Source organism: Pseudophryne corroboree, chromosome 4 (genome assembly GCF_028390025.1).
Source record: "Pseudophryne corroboree isolate aPseCor3 chromosome 4, aPseCor3.hap2, whole genome shotgun sequence".
In the NCBI taxonomy this organism is placed as follows: domain Eukaryota; kingdom Metazoa; phylum Chordata; class Amphibia; order Anura; family Myobatrachidae; genus Pseudophryne; species Pseudophryne corroboree.
Genome location: NC_086447.1, coordinates 855,301,709 through 855,319,733, shown reverse-complemented (window position 1 = coordinate 855,319,733; position 18,025 = coordinate 855,301,709). Strand labels below are relative to the sequence as shown.

Here is an 18,025-nt window from a genome sequence, read left to right as displayed (position 1 = left end):
CTGACAGACATCAAAAATGGCTAAAGGAATCAAAGTGGCTGCTTCCTCAACATTATTTTCTGAATGGATTTATTCTTCTATCTTTCATTTCATTTTTCTTTTTTTTGGACAAATTCAGAAATTAGTTTAGAATCCCCTACTACTGAATTTACAGCTCTCAAGGAATCCTCCTCAACTCCAAAACGTCTTTCGGCCATACTGATGGGCTTTTGGAGTCACAGATTACTGCAATGAAACAAAGCAAAGAAGAACCTGACACAGAAAATGAGTTGAATGGGTTTCTGCAACTGCCTTGTTAAACATGCACCAAATAGGTTCTACTTAATATTAACGCTTTAATATTGTTGTTGCTGCTGTTGTTGTTGTTGTTGTTGTTATTATTATACAAATTATATTTCTATTATTTTAGCTGACCGCATGAGCAAAGGCAAATCTAGAAAGTGGGCATTTACTGGCTTGCCACGTAAAATACAATTTTTGGACTCTTAAGACTACTTAGATGGAATTAGATTGTTTTTAAATGTAGTGAATGCAGTTTCTGATTTGTAATATTTAACTTTTACCCCATTACTTTAAAGAATGTAATAAAGGTGTGTGAGTCCTGCTTCCAGTTACAGTACAGGAAGTAAGAAGAGCATAATATAATTGGTTTACCCCAGGAACACAGTTGTTACTGAATAATTCATGCTCTTAATTTTTGCTAAGATATGTGTGTGTGCTGTGTACGTATTTTTTTTATTTTGCAATAAATAATGTATACTTTATAATGCAATATATGTCACTGATAGGACCATCTCTTATTCTGCATTTATGTGTTTTGACTTCTTTGAAATTTAAAGTTTTATCTTTTTAATGAGTGTATTATTTATTGTTTGCTAGGCCTCTTAAACTGGTGGTTTTTAGACCAGATACAGCCTTCCTTTCCTGTATCCTAACTTGTTGATTTAGAATAGAAATAGGCCATCCTGGTTCCGTAGCCACAAAAATATTTATATATTTATGAAAATTTTATATATCAACATAGTATTCTATATAAAACAGAAATATGGTCTATCAAGCCTAATCAATTTAAGTACGGAAACATAGGAAAGCAAATTTCATTAAGCTTGGGAACATATATTTCTGCATATTCATATTTCTGCTTAATGAAATCTGCCTTGTTGGCTCATCTTTTATTTATGTATGCCATATTGTTTATTTTGTTTTAGAAAAATAGCACTAAACTACTAAGATTATCTTATAAATCAATGATTTGATTAAAAAAAACCTTTAAACAAAATGTTGATAAATATACTGCACAAATTATCTACAAAATACAGTTTCTTACTAGTGTTTGCACACACAAAAAATGGAAAGCTATGTACTGTATAATGATCTTTCCTTCACAGCAGGGTCCAATCCTGCTCTTTTACTTTGTGTAAGGAAAGGAATGACTTGCATCGTTCATGAATTATCAAAACCATTGGGACTAGTAGAGAACCTAAGCAGGCAGGCAGGGTGTACTGCTAAAATATCGATCTTTCTGATGCCAGCAATGATAACAGACAAGAATATGGCATCCTGCTGACATCTGGGGAATTACTGAATGTAATTTTCATTTTATTTTTTAGATCACTAGGCAAAAAAAAATAGTATGTGCATATTCTTTGGCTTTTGTTTTTTTTAACGACATGACTATGTGTGTGTCTTTTTTTAATTATTTTAAATAATAGAATCACAAAATAAATTCCACATTTTCATTAAAGTTATCTTTGTTTAGTGTTTTGTGAAGAGTGAAACTTTGTTAGTGGCTACATTTGTGTTAGTTACTTGGAACAAGTCAAATATACAGTTCACATGTATATCCTATCACATGAAAAGAAAGTATATTAAATAGTCACTAAGGAAAAATCAAAACCATAGTTATTCAAATGTATAATAGCACAGTTTTGATAACTGTAAAATAAACTACACAATAAAAATATCATTACACAGAATACAATACAATAAAAGTTTAATTTGTTCATGATTCCTTCATAATTAGACTATATTATTCATATAAATATACAATTAAAATAATTTAGAATGGGCGTTTATGCACTTCAAATTAATTAATTTCTTTGAATTTAGCAACAAAACAAATCTCCTTAAGGTTGTTTTATTATGTATTTATATCTCAAGTATCTTACTTTATTTTATAATATAGTATTTTATACAGGCAGTGGAAAACAATGTCACTGAAAAATACTGGAAATAATTAGTAATGGTATGCACTAGCTGTTGTACATACAGTATATTTGACAGCTGTATGGTAACATTGTAGAGTATTTCAGTGTTTAATGCACAATTTACTATTTATAATTTTTAATGTAATAAAAAATAAAAAGTAAATTTAGCAATTGCCTATTTACAACACATTATAATATATAATTTGAATAGAGTAAATTGGTGTTTTTACATTAAAAAATAGAAATCTTATTACAGTAATGTAAACACTTTTATTTGATATTAATATATGTGCTATTTTCCATAGAGTATTTCCATAATGTGTTTTGTTTTATTTTTAAATGTGTGGTTTTCAGTATACAGTATGTGCCTTCAGGGAAATGTATTAATTAATATTCTCACTTAATTTAAGAGCAATTAAATAGCTTGAATTATTTAAATGATTATTGAATAATATTATTTCTTAAAAATGTCTACGTTTTCAACATTATCTTACATTTTATTGCATGTTTTCAGTAAAAATAATCAATTAACACTTTTTAACATGTTGCATAAATTTAAATATAATTGAACGTTGCAGTTAAATTGATATTCATTGGTTTGCTGTCATGCTCCCCCCCCCCCTCAGTGTGCTAATTATACAAAAAAAATTCCCACCGGTTAAACTCTTTTGTTAATAGCTATAGCAACAGTGATATCTTCAGGCTACAAAAATTATAATGTAAACCAACAATTAAGTATCTAACTCACTGTAACCACCGGAGGAATTCAACAGTACTCTGTTGACTCTATTGTGAAACCATCTGATCTGAAGTTCAGTTGTCCCGCCTTTAGTAGACGTGAAGCTTAGAACTGTTGAGTCTACCTCGGCAGTGCTACTATGCATGCATGAACTGGGGTTTAGATTTGAGTGACCTCCAGCAAAATGAGCCAAGCAGTGGCAGAGAATCCTCTTTGCAACCAGGACTCCTTCCCATGGGGATGGAGCGAGGTGCAGAAACAAATGCATTCTGAAGATGTAGAAGGTTCCCACAGTCAAGTTTAAAAAATTTGTATTTTCAGAGCTTGATTTACTTAGGTCCCCATAAGGGTTCAGTATTATTGACCAGTGGACGGTATGCCAATTGTCACAATACCGACGTCACATCCCGATATTTGAAATCTCAACAGGGGAGAGGTAACTATGTTATCGTCTCTTCCCTACACCAAACCCTCCCTTCCCACAGCCTAAAACTAACCACCCCTTAGTGCCTAACCCTAACCTCCCCCCAGTGGTGCCTAGTGCTGAGACCCTCTTTCCCACAGCCTATCCCTAACCCTGCCCCAGTAGTGCCTAAACCTGACCTCCCCCGACGGTGCCTAACCCTAAACCCAACCCCCCCCCCCATCCTAACCCTAAATTTTTTCCCCGAGCCCTAACCCGACCACTATACTTACGGCCAGGGTGTCGACTGTCAGGATTCTGAAATTGGTCTCCTGACGGGTGTCAGGATTCCGACGACGGTACTCCAACTGCTAGGATCCAGACAGCCGTCATCTTAACCGCATCCCCCATACAAAAGTATGGAGACAGTGGGTAATATTGAGACTGAAAGGTAAGCAGTAGATATCCATGATGTCTCCTGCATTACCTTCATAATGAATAGCCCTGACACATAATTTATACAAAAGTAGGTGAAAATATAAATTTTCTCCTGTTTTTGAATAAATTGAGTGATGATGAATAGACCCTAAAAGAGAAGAAACATGAAACCAAAATGCTAAATAAAATCACTGCAACATTTAATAACATTTAATTTTACAAAACATATTTTAAAAAATATGTACTAAAATTTGTAATTTAAGTAGCAATTTTTACCTATGTTTTGCCAAAGGCAAAAACCAAAACAATGTTTTATATTGCTCTCACCTGCTTTATCTGTCCGTCCATGTATATGCATTGAAGAAACATACCTTGCACATGATCGCATACTTTTGGAAAATGTGTTAAAGTGTACAAAAGAAGTGGTAAGTACAAGACAAAGGTATGGACAAAGGAGAGTTCCTGGACATAGTGTATACTGGCAGCCAAAATCGCAATCTTATATACACATTATTTATAATCATAGTTACTGCTACTTAGGTGTTGTCTATTGGAAATAACTGTTAAATTAATTTCTTTATTAGCCCTTGATATTTTCTAGGTCTGCCCCTGCTCAAGTTTGGCGGGATAAACTTGTAAAACACTAGATATAAATAATCTTATGTATATCGTTACTTAGCTATACCGAACATAAAATAAATAATTTTTTCATCCATTTTACTGTTACCTGACGCAGATTTCTTGTTACTTTCACATCATGCCAGTTATTGTCATTAAATTTTCCATTCACCGGTTCCACCAGGGCCTCAAAGGCCCCTGACCCTAAATTAATGACCAAAGAGACGGCTCCGTTTTTCAGTGCGAGGTTGACGTAATCTGCCGATTTTCCTGTGTGAAGCATCAGTCCGTTCCTCTGAAGGGTTTTAAACGACAACGTAATTTCATCACTGCTGCTCTGTATTGGGTTTTGCGAGAGGTCATAGCAGAAATATTCAGACCCTTTAAATGTGGCAATGTATTCTTCTTTTCCTGGAAAAAAGAAAAAAATGCATATATAATTTAATGTAAAACAGGTGAGTTCAATTCAGTCACTTAATTGCATCTCCTTAAAATAAAAAGGATTTTAAACAACATAACAACATTCTTTTGAAAGAATGACAAGATATGTTATAAGTATTGCCAATACGTATAAATGGTTTAGGCAGCTAAAACACATATCTCACACAGATAGATCATCGTGCACAAATGGAATGAACTGTACTTTCAACTATCACGTCACGTTGCAATCTGCTCATTATTTTTATGCATGAGCTCATTAAAAATAAAATTTAAACAAAATATGAATCGTGCAGCTTAGCAAGCACTTAAAATATAATCTGTTCTTTTTTTCAAGAACATTTGCATATGTTAATAAATCCGAGCATAGTAAAGGAATATATATTGTACTTTGCAGAAGAGATGCTGAATCTCTTTATATCATTATTATTTAAAAATTATTTTTGGCAGTGTCTTCACCTAGTGCTATCAACATTTTCCATTTATTCATAATATTCGTCCGAAGCAACTTTTAGATACATTATGTTAACATAAGGGGAGTAACCCTATAGTCACGCACCTTCGCCACGCAAGTCATCAGACAAATCCGATTATATATACAGTATTAAAAACAGCTAATGCAAAATGAATTTACTGTATATTGTGTTTACTAATGTAAATATGCACAGATATGTATGTATATATATATATATATATACATATATATATATAGTCCATGTATTCCGGCTCTCCATTGGAAAAAAATAGCTGCTCCGGGTGCCTTTGTAAAACAATTACATACACAAAAAACGTCTTACCTATAAAGGCAACTAATCACCCTGTGCTCATGCCGCGTGTGGCGTGCGGGACACCGCCAGCTCCGTCCGGCGCAGCTACTGTGTACGTAACTATGGTGATGGTATGCACACATGGGAAGTGACGTAGGGTGACGTCACTGTAGCTGCGCCGGACGGAGCGGGCGGTGTCACACGCGGCATGAGCACAGGGTGATTAGTTGCCTTTATAGGTAAGACGTTTTTTGTATATGTTTGTAACCTGAGGAAAATGCCTAAATAAAAATTGGCATTGAAACGTTGTTTCACCAAACTGCCTGCTGACGAGATTTATTTCACAAGACTCCAGGAGTGCCACGTCTAGTGGTTGTATATATATATATATATATATATATATATAAATAAGGATCCAATTCAGCCGGCACTCCCACAAATGAAGCAAATGCTCCGGTGTCCAGTTCAAAAAAAACATCATATACCTCCAATATGAATGGCACTCAGAGACTGGCATGATGAATAAATGTATTATAATCACGTCAAACGAACGTTTTCGGGGACACAGCCCCTTCCTCAGGACCACAGACAATGCCATCATACCAGTCTCTGAGTGCCGTTCATATTGGAAAAGAAAAAGCAATGGTGCGCTTAAATTAAATGTAAACCAATGGTTTACATTTAATTTAAGCGCACCATTGCTTTTTCTTTTTCTTTATACAACTGTTTGAGGATTTAGCTAATCCTTTAATGTGTGCAGCTGAAGTTAAACAATTAAATATAATTGGTTCAATTGCGCCGGGAGTTGGGGTGTGAATAACACCTTTCCTGTGGTTGCCGTTCATATTGGAGGTATATATATATATATATATACAGGTATATATTCTTCTTCTGTTACATAAAGTACATGTTTATTTATTACCAGTTATTTTTTAGGTCTTACATGCTCCACAATGCTTTACGGTGTATATTTTTGGTCATTCACAACTGTTCCTGCCCTAGAGGAGCTTACAATTTGTATCACATGTATACACACACACACTTACGGTATACTAGAGTTAACTTTTGTCAGAATCCAATTAACCTACCAAATTGTTTATGTATTGTTTGAGAAACCTGGAGCACCTGGAGGAAGCCCATGTAAACATGTGGAGAACATACAAATTCCACAACATTAGGGCCTTAGAGGGAATTGGACCCAAGATGTCCAGATGTCACAGGGTCATGGCTACATCAAGCTATGGGGGTGTGACTGCACCATAGTGGGAATATCCACAGTCTCCATTATCATTTAATTGCAGCACACAATGAAGGAACCATCTTCCAGTGTTCCAGTGGTCCAGTTTCCTCCCACTTAATCCTGCTCTGGATACACCACTCACAGCAGACTCTCACACATGCAGAATCACACTCACATGAAAGGCTTTTATACTGTACATGATAGAAAAAAGGGGGTGGGAGGTGGACACTGGAAGTTGTACTGTGTCCAGTAGATGTGAATAGATATCTAAGAAAATTGTGCCAGAAATCAGAGTTACTACAATGCTGCAAGTGTATATGGGTCACCGGTCAAGGTATATAGAACATTGGAGAAGAAAGATGGTGCAGTGTAGTGAACTGATGAATCTGGTGGCAATATCCCAAACAATATTGCACAATGATATATATTGCCTACAGAAAATTCTATAATAAAAATGTTAACCATTATTTATGGATACACCCTTTAAAACTGGATGAATTACATATAGGAGCACAAAAAGACTCCACACAGATCACCTATAAAATATTGTCATACATACTGTATATAACAATAAAAAATATATAGAAATATAAATAAAAAACTACAGGTATAAAAGTGTCACTCTGAAGAAGCTATTTTTATCAGGGAAACGCATTAAATCTTGGGATAGACCTTGGATATCTATGGAACTCTCCTTTCATATATTAAATTCACCACAACGGATAATGCCCTAGCAAGTGCTTTGGATTTGTATCTGCATCTTATTCTGTTAACCTACATAGCATGTGGTAATGAATCCTCCTCCATTTGTTTGACACCCTGCATCTACAACACTCCCCTAAACTATGCTCCGCTCTGGACTACATATATAATAGTGGTCACGTTGCAGTAGATCCCCCTCCTATCTCCCATATGTCTCACCCCCTGTTCAGATGCCACCCCCTCCTTCTCCTCTTCTTCTAGGAAGGCATCTCAGCACTGCCGCTGCTGGTAATGGATTGGTCGGGGGGGGGGGGGATCTCATGATGATGACACTGGGAACCAGTTTTGTTTTAGAGGGATCATTTGCTCCCCTTGCTCCTGCTGGCTACGCCAATCCATGTACAATTATAAAGAAGTCTCCACATTCTGCCAGTATCTTTTTTTTTTTTTAGTTTTTCCTTTGTTCACTAGCCCATTATGTTAAATATGTGAAACATAAATAATAATCCTTTTACTAGACTAACTGGCACAATAATCCTTTATATAATGTAAAAAATGCCTATTAACTCAGGATAATTTTCGCTGACACTAAGCAGAACTGACAAAACAATGGTGCATCGCTACTTTTTCATTTAAAAATTAGGATGGTCAGGCTTAATTTGACCAAAATCACCCTGGCAAGTCTAAAGGTTTCCGTCTGAAATACCTCCTTACCGCACGCTATAATTATAGGCCAGTCAAAGGAATCATTTTACTGTGAATGACCGAGCCTGAGTAAAAGCAGCTTCTCCAGGGCTTAGAAAGATTGGAAAAAGCTTTTAAGAAGGTTAACAGTTTGTATGTATCACGCCTTCTTTAAGTATTGAAGGCTAAATCTTCTGAGCTAATGGTATTTTCCTTTAGAAAGCGAATGAAAAGCCAATTCAGCATGTCTGCACCTTCTGTTGGAGAGAGGCAGCTTCATATGTCACTGAAGATTTGATCAGCCCAGTATCCGAAGACAAGTTCCGTTTAATGCACCTTCCCGGTGGCAGCGCTCATAGTCAAATCATTGTCTGTAATCTCTGAATTCTTATTATTGTCCTATTTTTTTCTATCGATAACAATATACATTAGTCTCTGCTTATTTCTTTAAAATAGTTTTTTTTTCCTCATTATTTTTGTATATTCATCTACAGCATGACCCCAATTGTACGGTGAAACCAGTGAGGTCTCATTAAAAATGGATTTCTTGAATGGTCTCTGAAGAACAGTACTTTAAAAAGAAAACATTTCCTTATTTGAAATTGCAGATAATGTACTTTATTTACTTGGACTGCAGCTGTGAATTAAAAGCAATCTAGACTACTACCTACAGCGTACTGGCAAACTGACCTATAATCAATTACCACAAAACAACATTAGGCTTTTGTCAGAGTATCTAACATTTCTGATAAATGCACAGAACAGTTTTTGTGTTATGCAACGAAAATACAAGATGTACTATTATTCTTATAGTTATTTTTTTTAACTACTGAGAATTATATACAAAATAGAAAAGGAATACATTTCAAGGTTGATATTTGCTGCACCATCCCTACTATAAAGCATACCCTCTTCAATTTTATCAGAAAAAAATCAGGCCAAATTAAGCACCGACCGTATCTCATAAAGGGATGACCATGTTAGTAACCATAGATGTTTCCAACCCATTGGCGATGGCTTTACAGTTCAATTAGAGCAAATTAGAACACTGAACTTAATGGTTTGCTACCATTGGTCAATAGTTTTGCCATCAGTTGCGGAGATCCGATGGTACTCTGCCATCAGTGGCACAAAGGCAGTGGTGATGTTTTTTTGTTTTGTTTTTTTGCCCCAGCACAGGGTGAAAAGTGCTTGGCCCTGCCCTCAATGTGCCACTAAGTTCCCAACCCTCCCCTGAAATAATATTTTTTTTCTGCAGGTGTAAACCATCACGATGTATCATCCATCAAATTGTTTTCATGCAATGGCAAGTTACTATTACAGCTCAAGATCGGATGGTGGAAACCCATCTACTATTCAGTAGCAGGCTTCCAAACAAAGTCAAACCCTAAAGCTGACCATTGCAAATATAATGATGGCATCAAAATACTTCAAAGCGATACTGCCAATCAGCTATCCATAATCTAACAAGCCCTGCTTGATCTACTCAACTGGCCAATCACTTCCAAATTTTGTCAAAGACAGTCCACTGTTATGAAAGCGCCAGCATTTTTGAGGTGACTTAGACACTACTATAAACATAAGTCTTCTTATATTAGAAAGCATTTACATTCACATAGACTGGGTTACTTATCCCTGTCTACAAAAGTATGTCGTTTTAAACCTAACTGCAGGAATCACCAATGCACCATTCTTTTAGGGTAAGCTTAGATAACCAAAAAGATCCTATCCCTTTGTATGTGGCATTACCACAATTTCTGATATGTACGCTGTCACTGGGAAATGACTGCTATGCACTCAAGCAAAAAAGAAAGTATCATATTTAATGAAAACCACTTGAAAATTAAATAATCATCATTACATTAACAGGAAAAACAAAATAAAATGACACATAACTTACCAAACCTTAGTATACTCCTTCTAAATCCCCTCACCATATTTATATACTGTATAATTATGTGCTTTTCAAGGTCTCAAGCTCTGCACTAATTGAGCAACAATAACTTTCACTGCACTTCTGACCTTAAAAGCTTTGATGGCAATTTTTTGACAAGGCATCAAATGATTTCATATATGAGGTCAGCAGTGGCTCTGACATTTTACTGTGTAATAATCTAAAAAGTCCAGTGTTCTTTAGTACATTAAGGGCAGCAATTCCCCCAAGTCAGCACCAAGCTAGAGTTTATGCAGTTGCTTTGAACAATAGTTTCCATGGTAACACTTTAGGAGCTATGCCAAATTGGATGTTGATACCACAGGATTATTTCTTAATATTGCATGTAGCTAAATAGAACCAATGTAACCAAACCCCCCCTCTAGTCTCTTCATACAAGCCCCCATTTGCCCTAACTGGAAGAATGGTGGGCTGCTTTTACAGAGATAATGCCTAATGATGGTACTATTCAATTTTAGGAAGAACACTGGTCTTTGACATCTGGCCTGGCTACTGCTACAGTCAACCAATCAGGAGCCACAATTTTTTCCCTTTTCAAATGATCCAGGCAATCATGCTTGGAAAATATAATCAGTAGGTTGGACTTGTTAAGGTTTGGTGTCCATTATAGAGGTGGGTCTACCATTTATGGCCATAATTAGAGTGGCTAAGCCAGAACTTAGTGGGCCAATTAGGGAAGGGGGTGGAGCTCTCTAGTCCTGGCACCAGGGGATAAAAAAAAATTGCAGGGCTCTCTGCAATTGATGACGGAGAACCATTTGATCTCTGCCATCAATGGCAAAAACATCAACCATCTGTGGCAAGCCATCAATAGCTGTAAACCATCAAGGGTCAATGGCCATCTCTTTACTAATAGTGTGTAATATCTTGTTCTGCTATGGTGTGCGGGAAGCTTATTGTATTTGGTAAAAGATAAGAAATATGCAACTAATTAATGCTAATATAGACACTGTCAGACACAAACATATTTTTCCCCATGAATAGTGAAAATTCTGAAATGTCTTAAAGACCTATGCTAGGTGATTTGACCTATTGCATAAACCTACAGTATCTAGAATTTTGATACCAGAAGATAATGATGAAAGATTATTTCTTTAATTCCTTCTTGCTATAGAAAAAAATAAAAGTAAAAAAGTAAATAAAATAAATCCGACACTTCTAGCTAATTAAAATGATTACTGACAACTGCAGCATATTTTCTGTTAGGATGGAGGAAAATATAAGTGCAATAATTTCTGCAGAGTGAAGAGGTAATTAGGCACACAATTCCTGCTATTGCTAGCAGCGGGCGATTGTCCATTCCCTCAACATTACACAAAAAGTTCTGTATAAATGTTGTACATTTGTGTCTGCAGATGCATCTTAAACTGGGAATTACATAGAAACATAGAATTTGATGGCAAATAAGAACTACTTTGCCTATCTAGTCCCGCAAGTCCGTCGATCTTACATTACATAGACTCCATTAGATCCCACCCCAAGAGTCTAACCATTTTACTCATCTTTAAGACTTTAAATAAGGGTGATGTATAGAAAGTCAGCATTCAGAATGTTGACACCAGGATGTAAATTTACTAAGATAGGAGTTCTATTTAAGATGGGATGTTGCCCGTAGCAACCAATCAGATTCCAGGTATTATATTCTATAACAGGCATTCCCAACCACGGTCCTCAAGGCACACCAACAGTGCAGGTTTTAGTAATATCCAGGCTTCAGCACAGATGGTTAAATCAAAATAACTGAGCTACTAATTTAGTCACCTGTGCTGAAGCCTGGATATCACTAAAACCTGCACTGTTAGTGTGCCTTGAGGACTGAGGTCGGGAATACCTGTTCTAGAAGGTGCTAGATACATGAGAAGTAGAATCTGATTGGTTGCTATGGGCAACATCCCATCTTAAATAGAGCTCCCATCTTAGTAAATTTACCCCAGAACGCTGAAATGTCGAATGTCGACACTAACATCACATTCAATGTTGGCAGTGGAAAGAAGACAGTCGGCAAGTCGATAATGCATTTTCCATTGACTTATCAACTAATCCTTACCCTAACCACATCCTAAACATAACCCCACACCTAACCCTTATCTTAACCGTATCCCTAATCTTAATTGTTACCCAAACAATAACCGCATCCTAATTCAAACTGCATTCTAACCCTAACTCTTAAACTTGCTGTCAACATGCTGTCTGTCAACATTCTTATGTTGACATTCTGAATGTGGATATGATGACTATATACCTGTAAATAATACTTGAAAACACACATATTTAAATATGAAATGGATTTGCGGTCACTGGACGGCAAATAATGAAATCCCATGTTAAATCAAACTAAATAATCGCATTCATTTCTACCAATCTCCAGAAATCTATTCAGTTTTGTAATTACAAGCTCAAATTTGCAAAGTCAAACAAAAAAAACCTTAAACTTAAATATCCCTTTCTCTTTGAGTATGGTAGAGACATAAAAAACAATCTAAATAAATACAAAGGAGAACTGAAGATAAAGAGATGGTTATAGGTAGTGCTTGAAGTGGAAAGATATATGAAGGTATACCATACTACTTGTAAAATACCACCCAGAAGAAACTGCACAGGAAGATGAGGAATAAAGTCCACGGTCCAACAAGACTAGGGTGAAACTTTTTGACCTGATTACTAAAAGTTGTGTGCAGCTCACAAGCCAGACACTATAATACTATCTTCCACATGGTGGTGGTAGTGGCATCATGCCATGGAAAGGAAAATTGTCTTTCATCGGAATGATGACCCAAAACACATAGGATGAGCACCAGTGGAGCATCTTAATGGGAAGTAAACAAAGGTCTTGACTGGTGAAAACTTTAATCCCATCAAAAATCTTTGATGAAGGTTCAAATGTATTTACAGCTGTAGTAGGGCACTACTTTATTTTTAACTCATTTTTTGTTTAATGGTAGGTAGACTTTGAAGACAAATGTAAGACTCAGACATTACATTTACCATTCCACAAAAGGAAAATTCTTGGCTATATGATTGAAAAGAGTAAAAAATGTTTACTTTAGGTCGGGTTGTACAAAAAAATGGTCAACCACCTTTAGCTCAATATATCCAGTTTGGACAACAACTTGCTAATTGTAAACTTGCACTCCACGTGTAGCAACTAATGAGAAATAATGGTGCAATTCTCTGTGTTGTAGGACTCATCCTCTTGACATGAAACTAATTAAGCATTTGGAAGAGCTATTGATGATTTAGGGTGCACTTGTTGCAGGAAAAATGAACATGAATCAAATAAACCTGTTTTCACAATCAGGTAGTTGAAGAATTGTTGGAGACTGCACAATTTAAAGCATACTGGATTACTGAGGTGTTGGCCACAAGTGGGCAACTGTTTTAGGCAGTTGGTAAACTGTTGCACGATAATGCACAGCCTTTGAAATGTATTAATGCCAAATAACAGTTTTACTTGCTATTTAAGGCTTTGGCAATAACCACTGGTTTGAACTGTTATTTATGGAGAGTGCCGTACCTGCTTCTGTATATATATATATATATATATATATTTCAATTTTATATACTGCATATATACTGTATGGCTGGAATGAGGAGCGCACATGTTTTCGAACATGAATTGCAATAGTGCTTGAGTACTTGTGTTGTGATTGCTGTGTCATAATCAGGGACTTATCCACTCAAGCTAAGCCTTTCCTTTGGCTGGTAATTACATTGAAGCCCTCTTTACAAAACATAGCTTTCTTTTAAAAATTGCAGTGGAAAATGAAGCCTTTGACATTGTTTAATAGCTGAGAAGGGCTGCAAGGGCTTGTAATAAATCGTGGTCGAGCATTATCAGTTTTCATAGGTTGTAACTAAAGCCCGTATACTCATAAAAGGTCTCTAACAAGATTTGCAAGACAACAGCATTTTAATGTGGTTCACGTATGCCCAAGTTTGCAGTATCATACCAATATGAATATGAAACACTGCCCATTAAGCTATCAATGATGGCCAGAAATGTAATCTGTACCATCAATGACATTTAGTGACACTAATATGTGTGCAACTCCTTTAAATATGACCTGTAAAACTTGTGCGTTATTAGAGAAATGCGCCCACAACAAAATAATATGGCTGATATTAGTAATCTGATTTATGTTGCATGGCTTCCAGTATTTTTGACAATAAGCTATGTATATCCTCATCATTTATATTAGGGATCAGGTTATCCAATGTTTACTTTAGCAAATGCAAAAACCGCAGAAGGAATTCAGGAATTATTCTCTTGACAGGTATACATGAAATAAATATATGCTTCATCAGCTTTTTTTAAGGTTTAGGGTAAGCAGGGATTACAATTTACATGCACAGTCCGCCCTAGTTCAGCTGCACTAACTGGAATGCTGCAATACCAGCTCTGGTCAGTGGGTGGAGATGTAGAGTCCTATTTGCTTTTATTGCAGTTAGGAAGTAATATTCCGCTATTTACAAATACTATAATTTGTCAGACCTGTTTATATTTGGGCGTACATTATATTACTATATATTCCTACAATGCTATGCATAAAAAAATATTGCTCTGTTTCACTGACAAACAGTGACTAGGAGCCCTCCCATCAAAATCCTACTTGCCCTTTATTTATTTTGCTGACATTCTTGGAAAACTTCATACACATACACACACTGTAAAGCTATTTTATTTTATTTTATTTTCCTTTTCTGTAACAAAGTAATGAAGTCTTTGTAGCAATGTCTGGAAATTCTTAAAATGCACAGACTAAATGGCAGTCAGCTCTGCAGGATTCTTGGGCACCAGTCAGACATGTCTGTAAAGATCGGCCTTTCAAGTAGCTAAATAGATAAAAGCACTACACAAGTGAATGGTAAATTGGATGCTAAACTAGGCTGCAGAAACTAATCTGTGTGGCAGAACATAATTCCACCTAGGAGGAGGTCTCATTTTTCATCAACTCTAAAGTCCAGAGTGAAAACAAAAATGCACAGTATTAGTGCGCTAATTGGAAAATCAACCAGTATTACAAAATAAAGATGTACCCCTTACATTGCAACAAAATGCATATACTATAGCAGGACTTTTACCTCTACATGACGCCTCATACTCTATATAAATAGCTGTGTACATTATTGTGTAACTAGGGGGGTAATTCCAAGTTGATCGCAGCAGGAAATTTTTTAGCAGTTGGGCAAAACCATGTGCACTGCAGGGGAGGAAGATGTAACATTTGCAGAGAGAGTTAGATTTGGATGTGGTGAGTTCAATCTGCAATCTAAATTGCAGTGTAAAAATAAAGCAGCCAGTATTTACCCTGCACAGAAACAAAATAACCCACCCAAATCTAACTCTCTCTGCAAATGTTATATCTGCCCCCCCTGCAGTGCACATGGTTTTGCCCAACTGCTAAAAAATTTCCTGCTGCGATCAACTTGGAATTACCCCCTAAGTGTGGTTCTGAAACCTTCAAAATGACAATCACAAAGTAATTTTCTTATGGCAGTCTGCTTTATACATCTGGACATCAGGAAACTTACAGAGACAAAAAATTCCCTGGCAATCACTATCAGTAACCTAACACGGTACATGATGCCTCATACTGTATATGAATAGCTGTGTACATTATTGTGTAACTAAGTGTGGTTCTGAAACCTTCAAGATGACAATCACAAAGTAATTTTCTTATGGCAGTCTGCTTTATACATCTGGACATCAGGAAACTTACAGAGACAGAAAATTCCCTGGCAATCGCTATCACTAACCTAACACGGTACATCTCTGTTGTTCAGCACCAATCTCATGTACACAGGAACCAGCACTTTAACAAACCCTAAACTCCAGCCCAGCTCTATCCTAGCCACATCTTCTTACTAAATCTGACTGCTCCCTCTTTCCCTATATAAAGATGACTAGCCCAGATGTTTCGCTTGATGTGTCTGAATTAAGCCCCATCCTGAGAGCTTCCAAATACGTATGGTAAGTCCCTTAAGTTGCCACATTTGTTACAATAAATGAGTGCTGCATAAAGTATACAATTGTAATTTCATCAGTGATATTGCTGTCAGTTTTATGTTTTTACTGACTGTTTTTTCAACTGTTGTGTATACAGCAGCTTCCTCTTGCACCAGGTCTACAGTATGTGTGCAATCTCAGTGCTGGATTGACAAAAAGGTGGCAGGTGGCATTAACCCTGGTATCTCCAAACATATGGGGCATCTTGGGGGCCGACACAGAACTGTGTGGGAAGCACAGTGGTATTATGTGAACTGTGGGCTCTGTGTGCCTTAATATGAACTGAGAGCACTACAATGTGTTCAACACACTTGTGGTGCTGGGAGAATTTACACTATACCTTTTAATAACATTGAGCCTGATTCAGAGGTGCACTTGGAAGCAGCTGACTTGCGAAAATATTCTAATGAACACAAGATGCAACATCGGGAGCATCGAATACACATTGGTCACACCATCAAACCCTATAGTGTCTCAGAATGTCCATCTCAACTTAGACACAGGGGCCAGTCCAAGTGCAAACAATTTTGCAGTCGTTGACTAGACACAGCAAGAAAACGGTGGTGATACAACTGTATTTATATAGTCAACTACCATTACCGCCCCCCAATCAGTTACTATCTGTCAATCAATTTGCAAATAAATCCTTAATGGGTCTGCTGTCAATAATCCTTTGCTATGAGTGTGCAGTGTAGTTGTGACGTATGCACAGATGCCAAAAATCTCTCCACTGTAACCGACATTGACATTGAGTCCACCTTTGGATCAGGTAAATTGCCTGTATATCCTTTTGACACTTTTATTGGTAGGGGAACCACACTTATAAGTATCCCTGGGTCTCCACAAACTTTAATCTGTTCTTGTGCAGTCAATAGCATAGACTGCCCTGCATGTATAGCCTTGAGAGATGACTCTGTGAACAAATAGGAAGCAGTACTTTCCCCCACCCCAAATATGGCACACCACCAACAGTCACACCACCTCCAGGACTCCAAGGCCCAGATACTCATACTGTATTTGTTATCTAACCCACCCCCTTTGGCATCCCATATGCAAATACCCTAAATTATATCTTATACTGAGTCAAGTAGTAAGATAAAAATGACTCACAATAATATAAATATATGTATAAAAATAAAACATGTATAAAACTAATCAGAAGGGGTATTTTGCCATTAGTATACCTCCCAACATTCGGAAGTTGGTGAGTGCACTGAAGGGGGACATGACCTTATGACATAGGATTGTGGTCATTTGGCATAGGGGTGTGGCAGCACATCATTCCCATGCCAAACTCTCTATCTCACCTGTGCTCTCAGGTGAGAGAGAGTCCTCTCAACCCATTTCTCCCACAGGAAATTGTGGCCCTTAGGTGGGACAGTGCCCCAAAAATGCAACTGTTCCACTAAGAAAGGGACTGTTGGAAGGTCTACTGTGCAGTAGATGATACTGTAGTGGCACTTCGAAAACATTCATAATCAGTTGGGTACATGTTAATTAAGAATTAATAAATACTGATTTACAGTGTATAAAAAACATACTGTACCAATAATGCATATGATATCATTGAATAAAGAATATAATTAATGCTAGTCAATTAATAAAGAGTATAACTGCACTTAATACCAGTTATATTATTATTATTATTATTATTATTATTATTCCTATATAATACACAAAGCTTGGTTTACAATAATGTTGAAGTCAATGCTTGTGATTTCTGGTCTAGCAGATGCCTCGGTAACACAGCCGAGAGTCTCCAGATCAGTGGTGCCCAGCTTTACAGGAGAACAGAATGTCATGCTAATTTTAGGTTCATTAGACTTTG

General features: G+C 36.6%; 1 protein-coding gene across 18 annotated transcripts in view; it reads right to left on the bottom strand.

Moving 5' to 3' along the window:
* Window positions 1–18,025, bottom strand: part of NRXN1 (neurexin 1) — a 1,686,961-nt gene that overhangs the window by 1,094,778 nt on the left and 574,158 nt on the right. For all 18 annotated transcript variants that reach the window (XM_063918664.1, XM_063918680.1, XM_063918665.1 and 15 more), the window contains one exon: window positions 4,515–4,816. In XM_063918664.1, coding sequence (XP_063774734.1) covers window positions 4,515–4,816 — 302 coding nt within the window. The remainder of the gene's footprint in view (window positions 1–4,514; window positions 4,817–18,025) is intronic.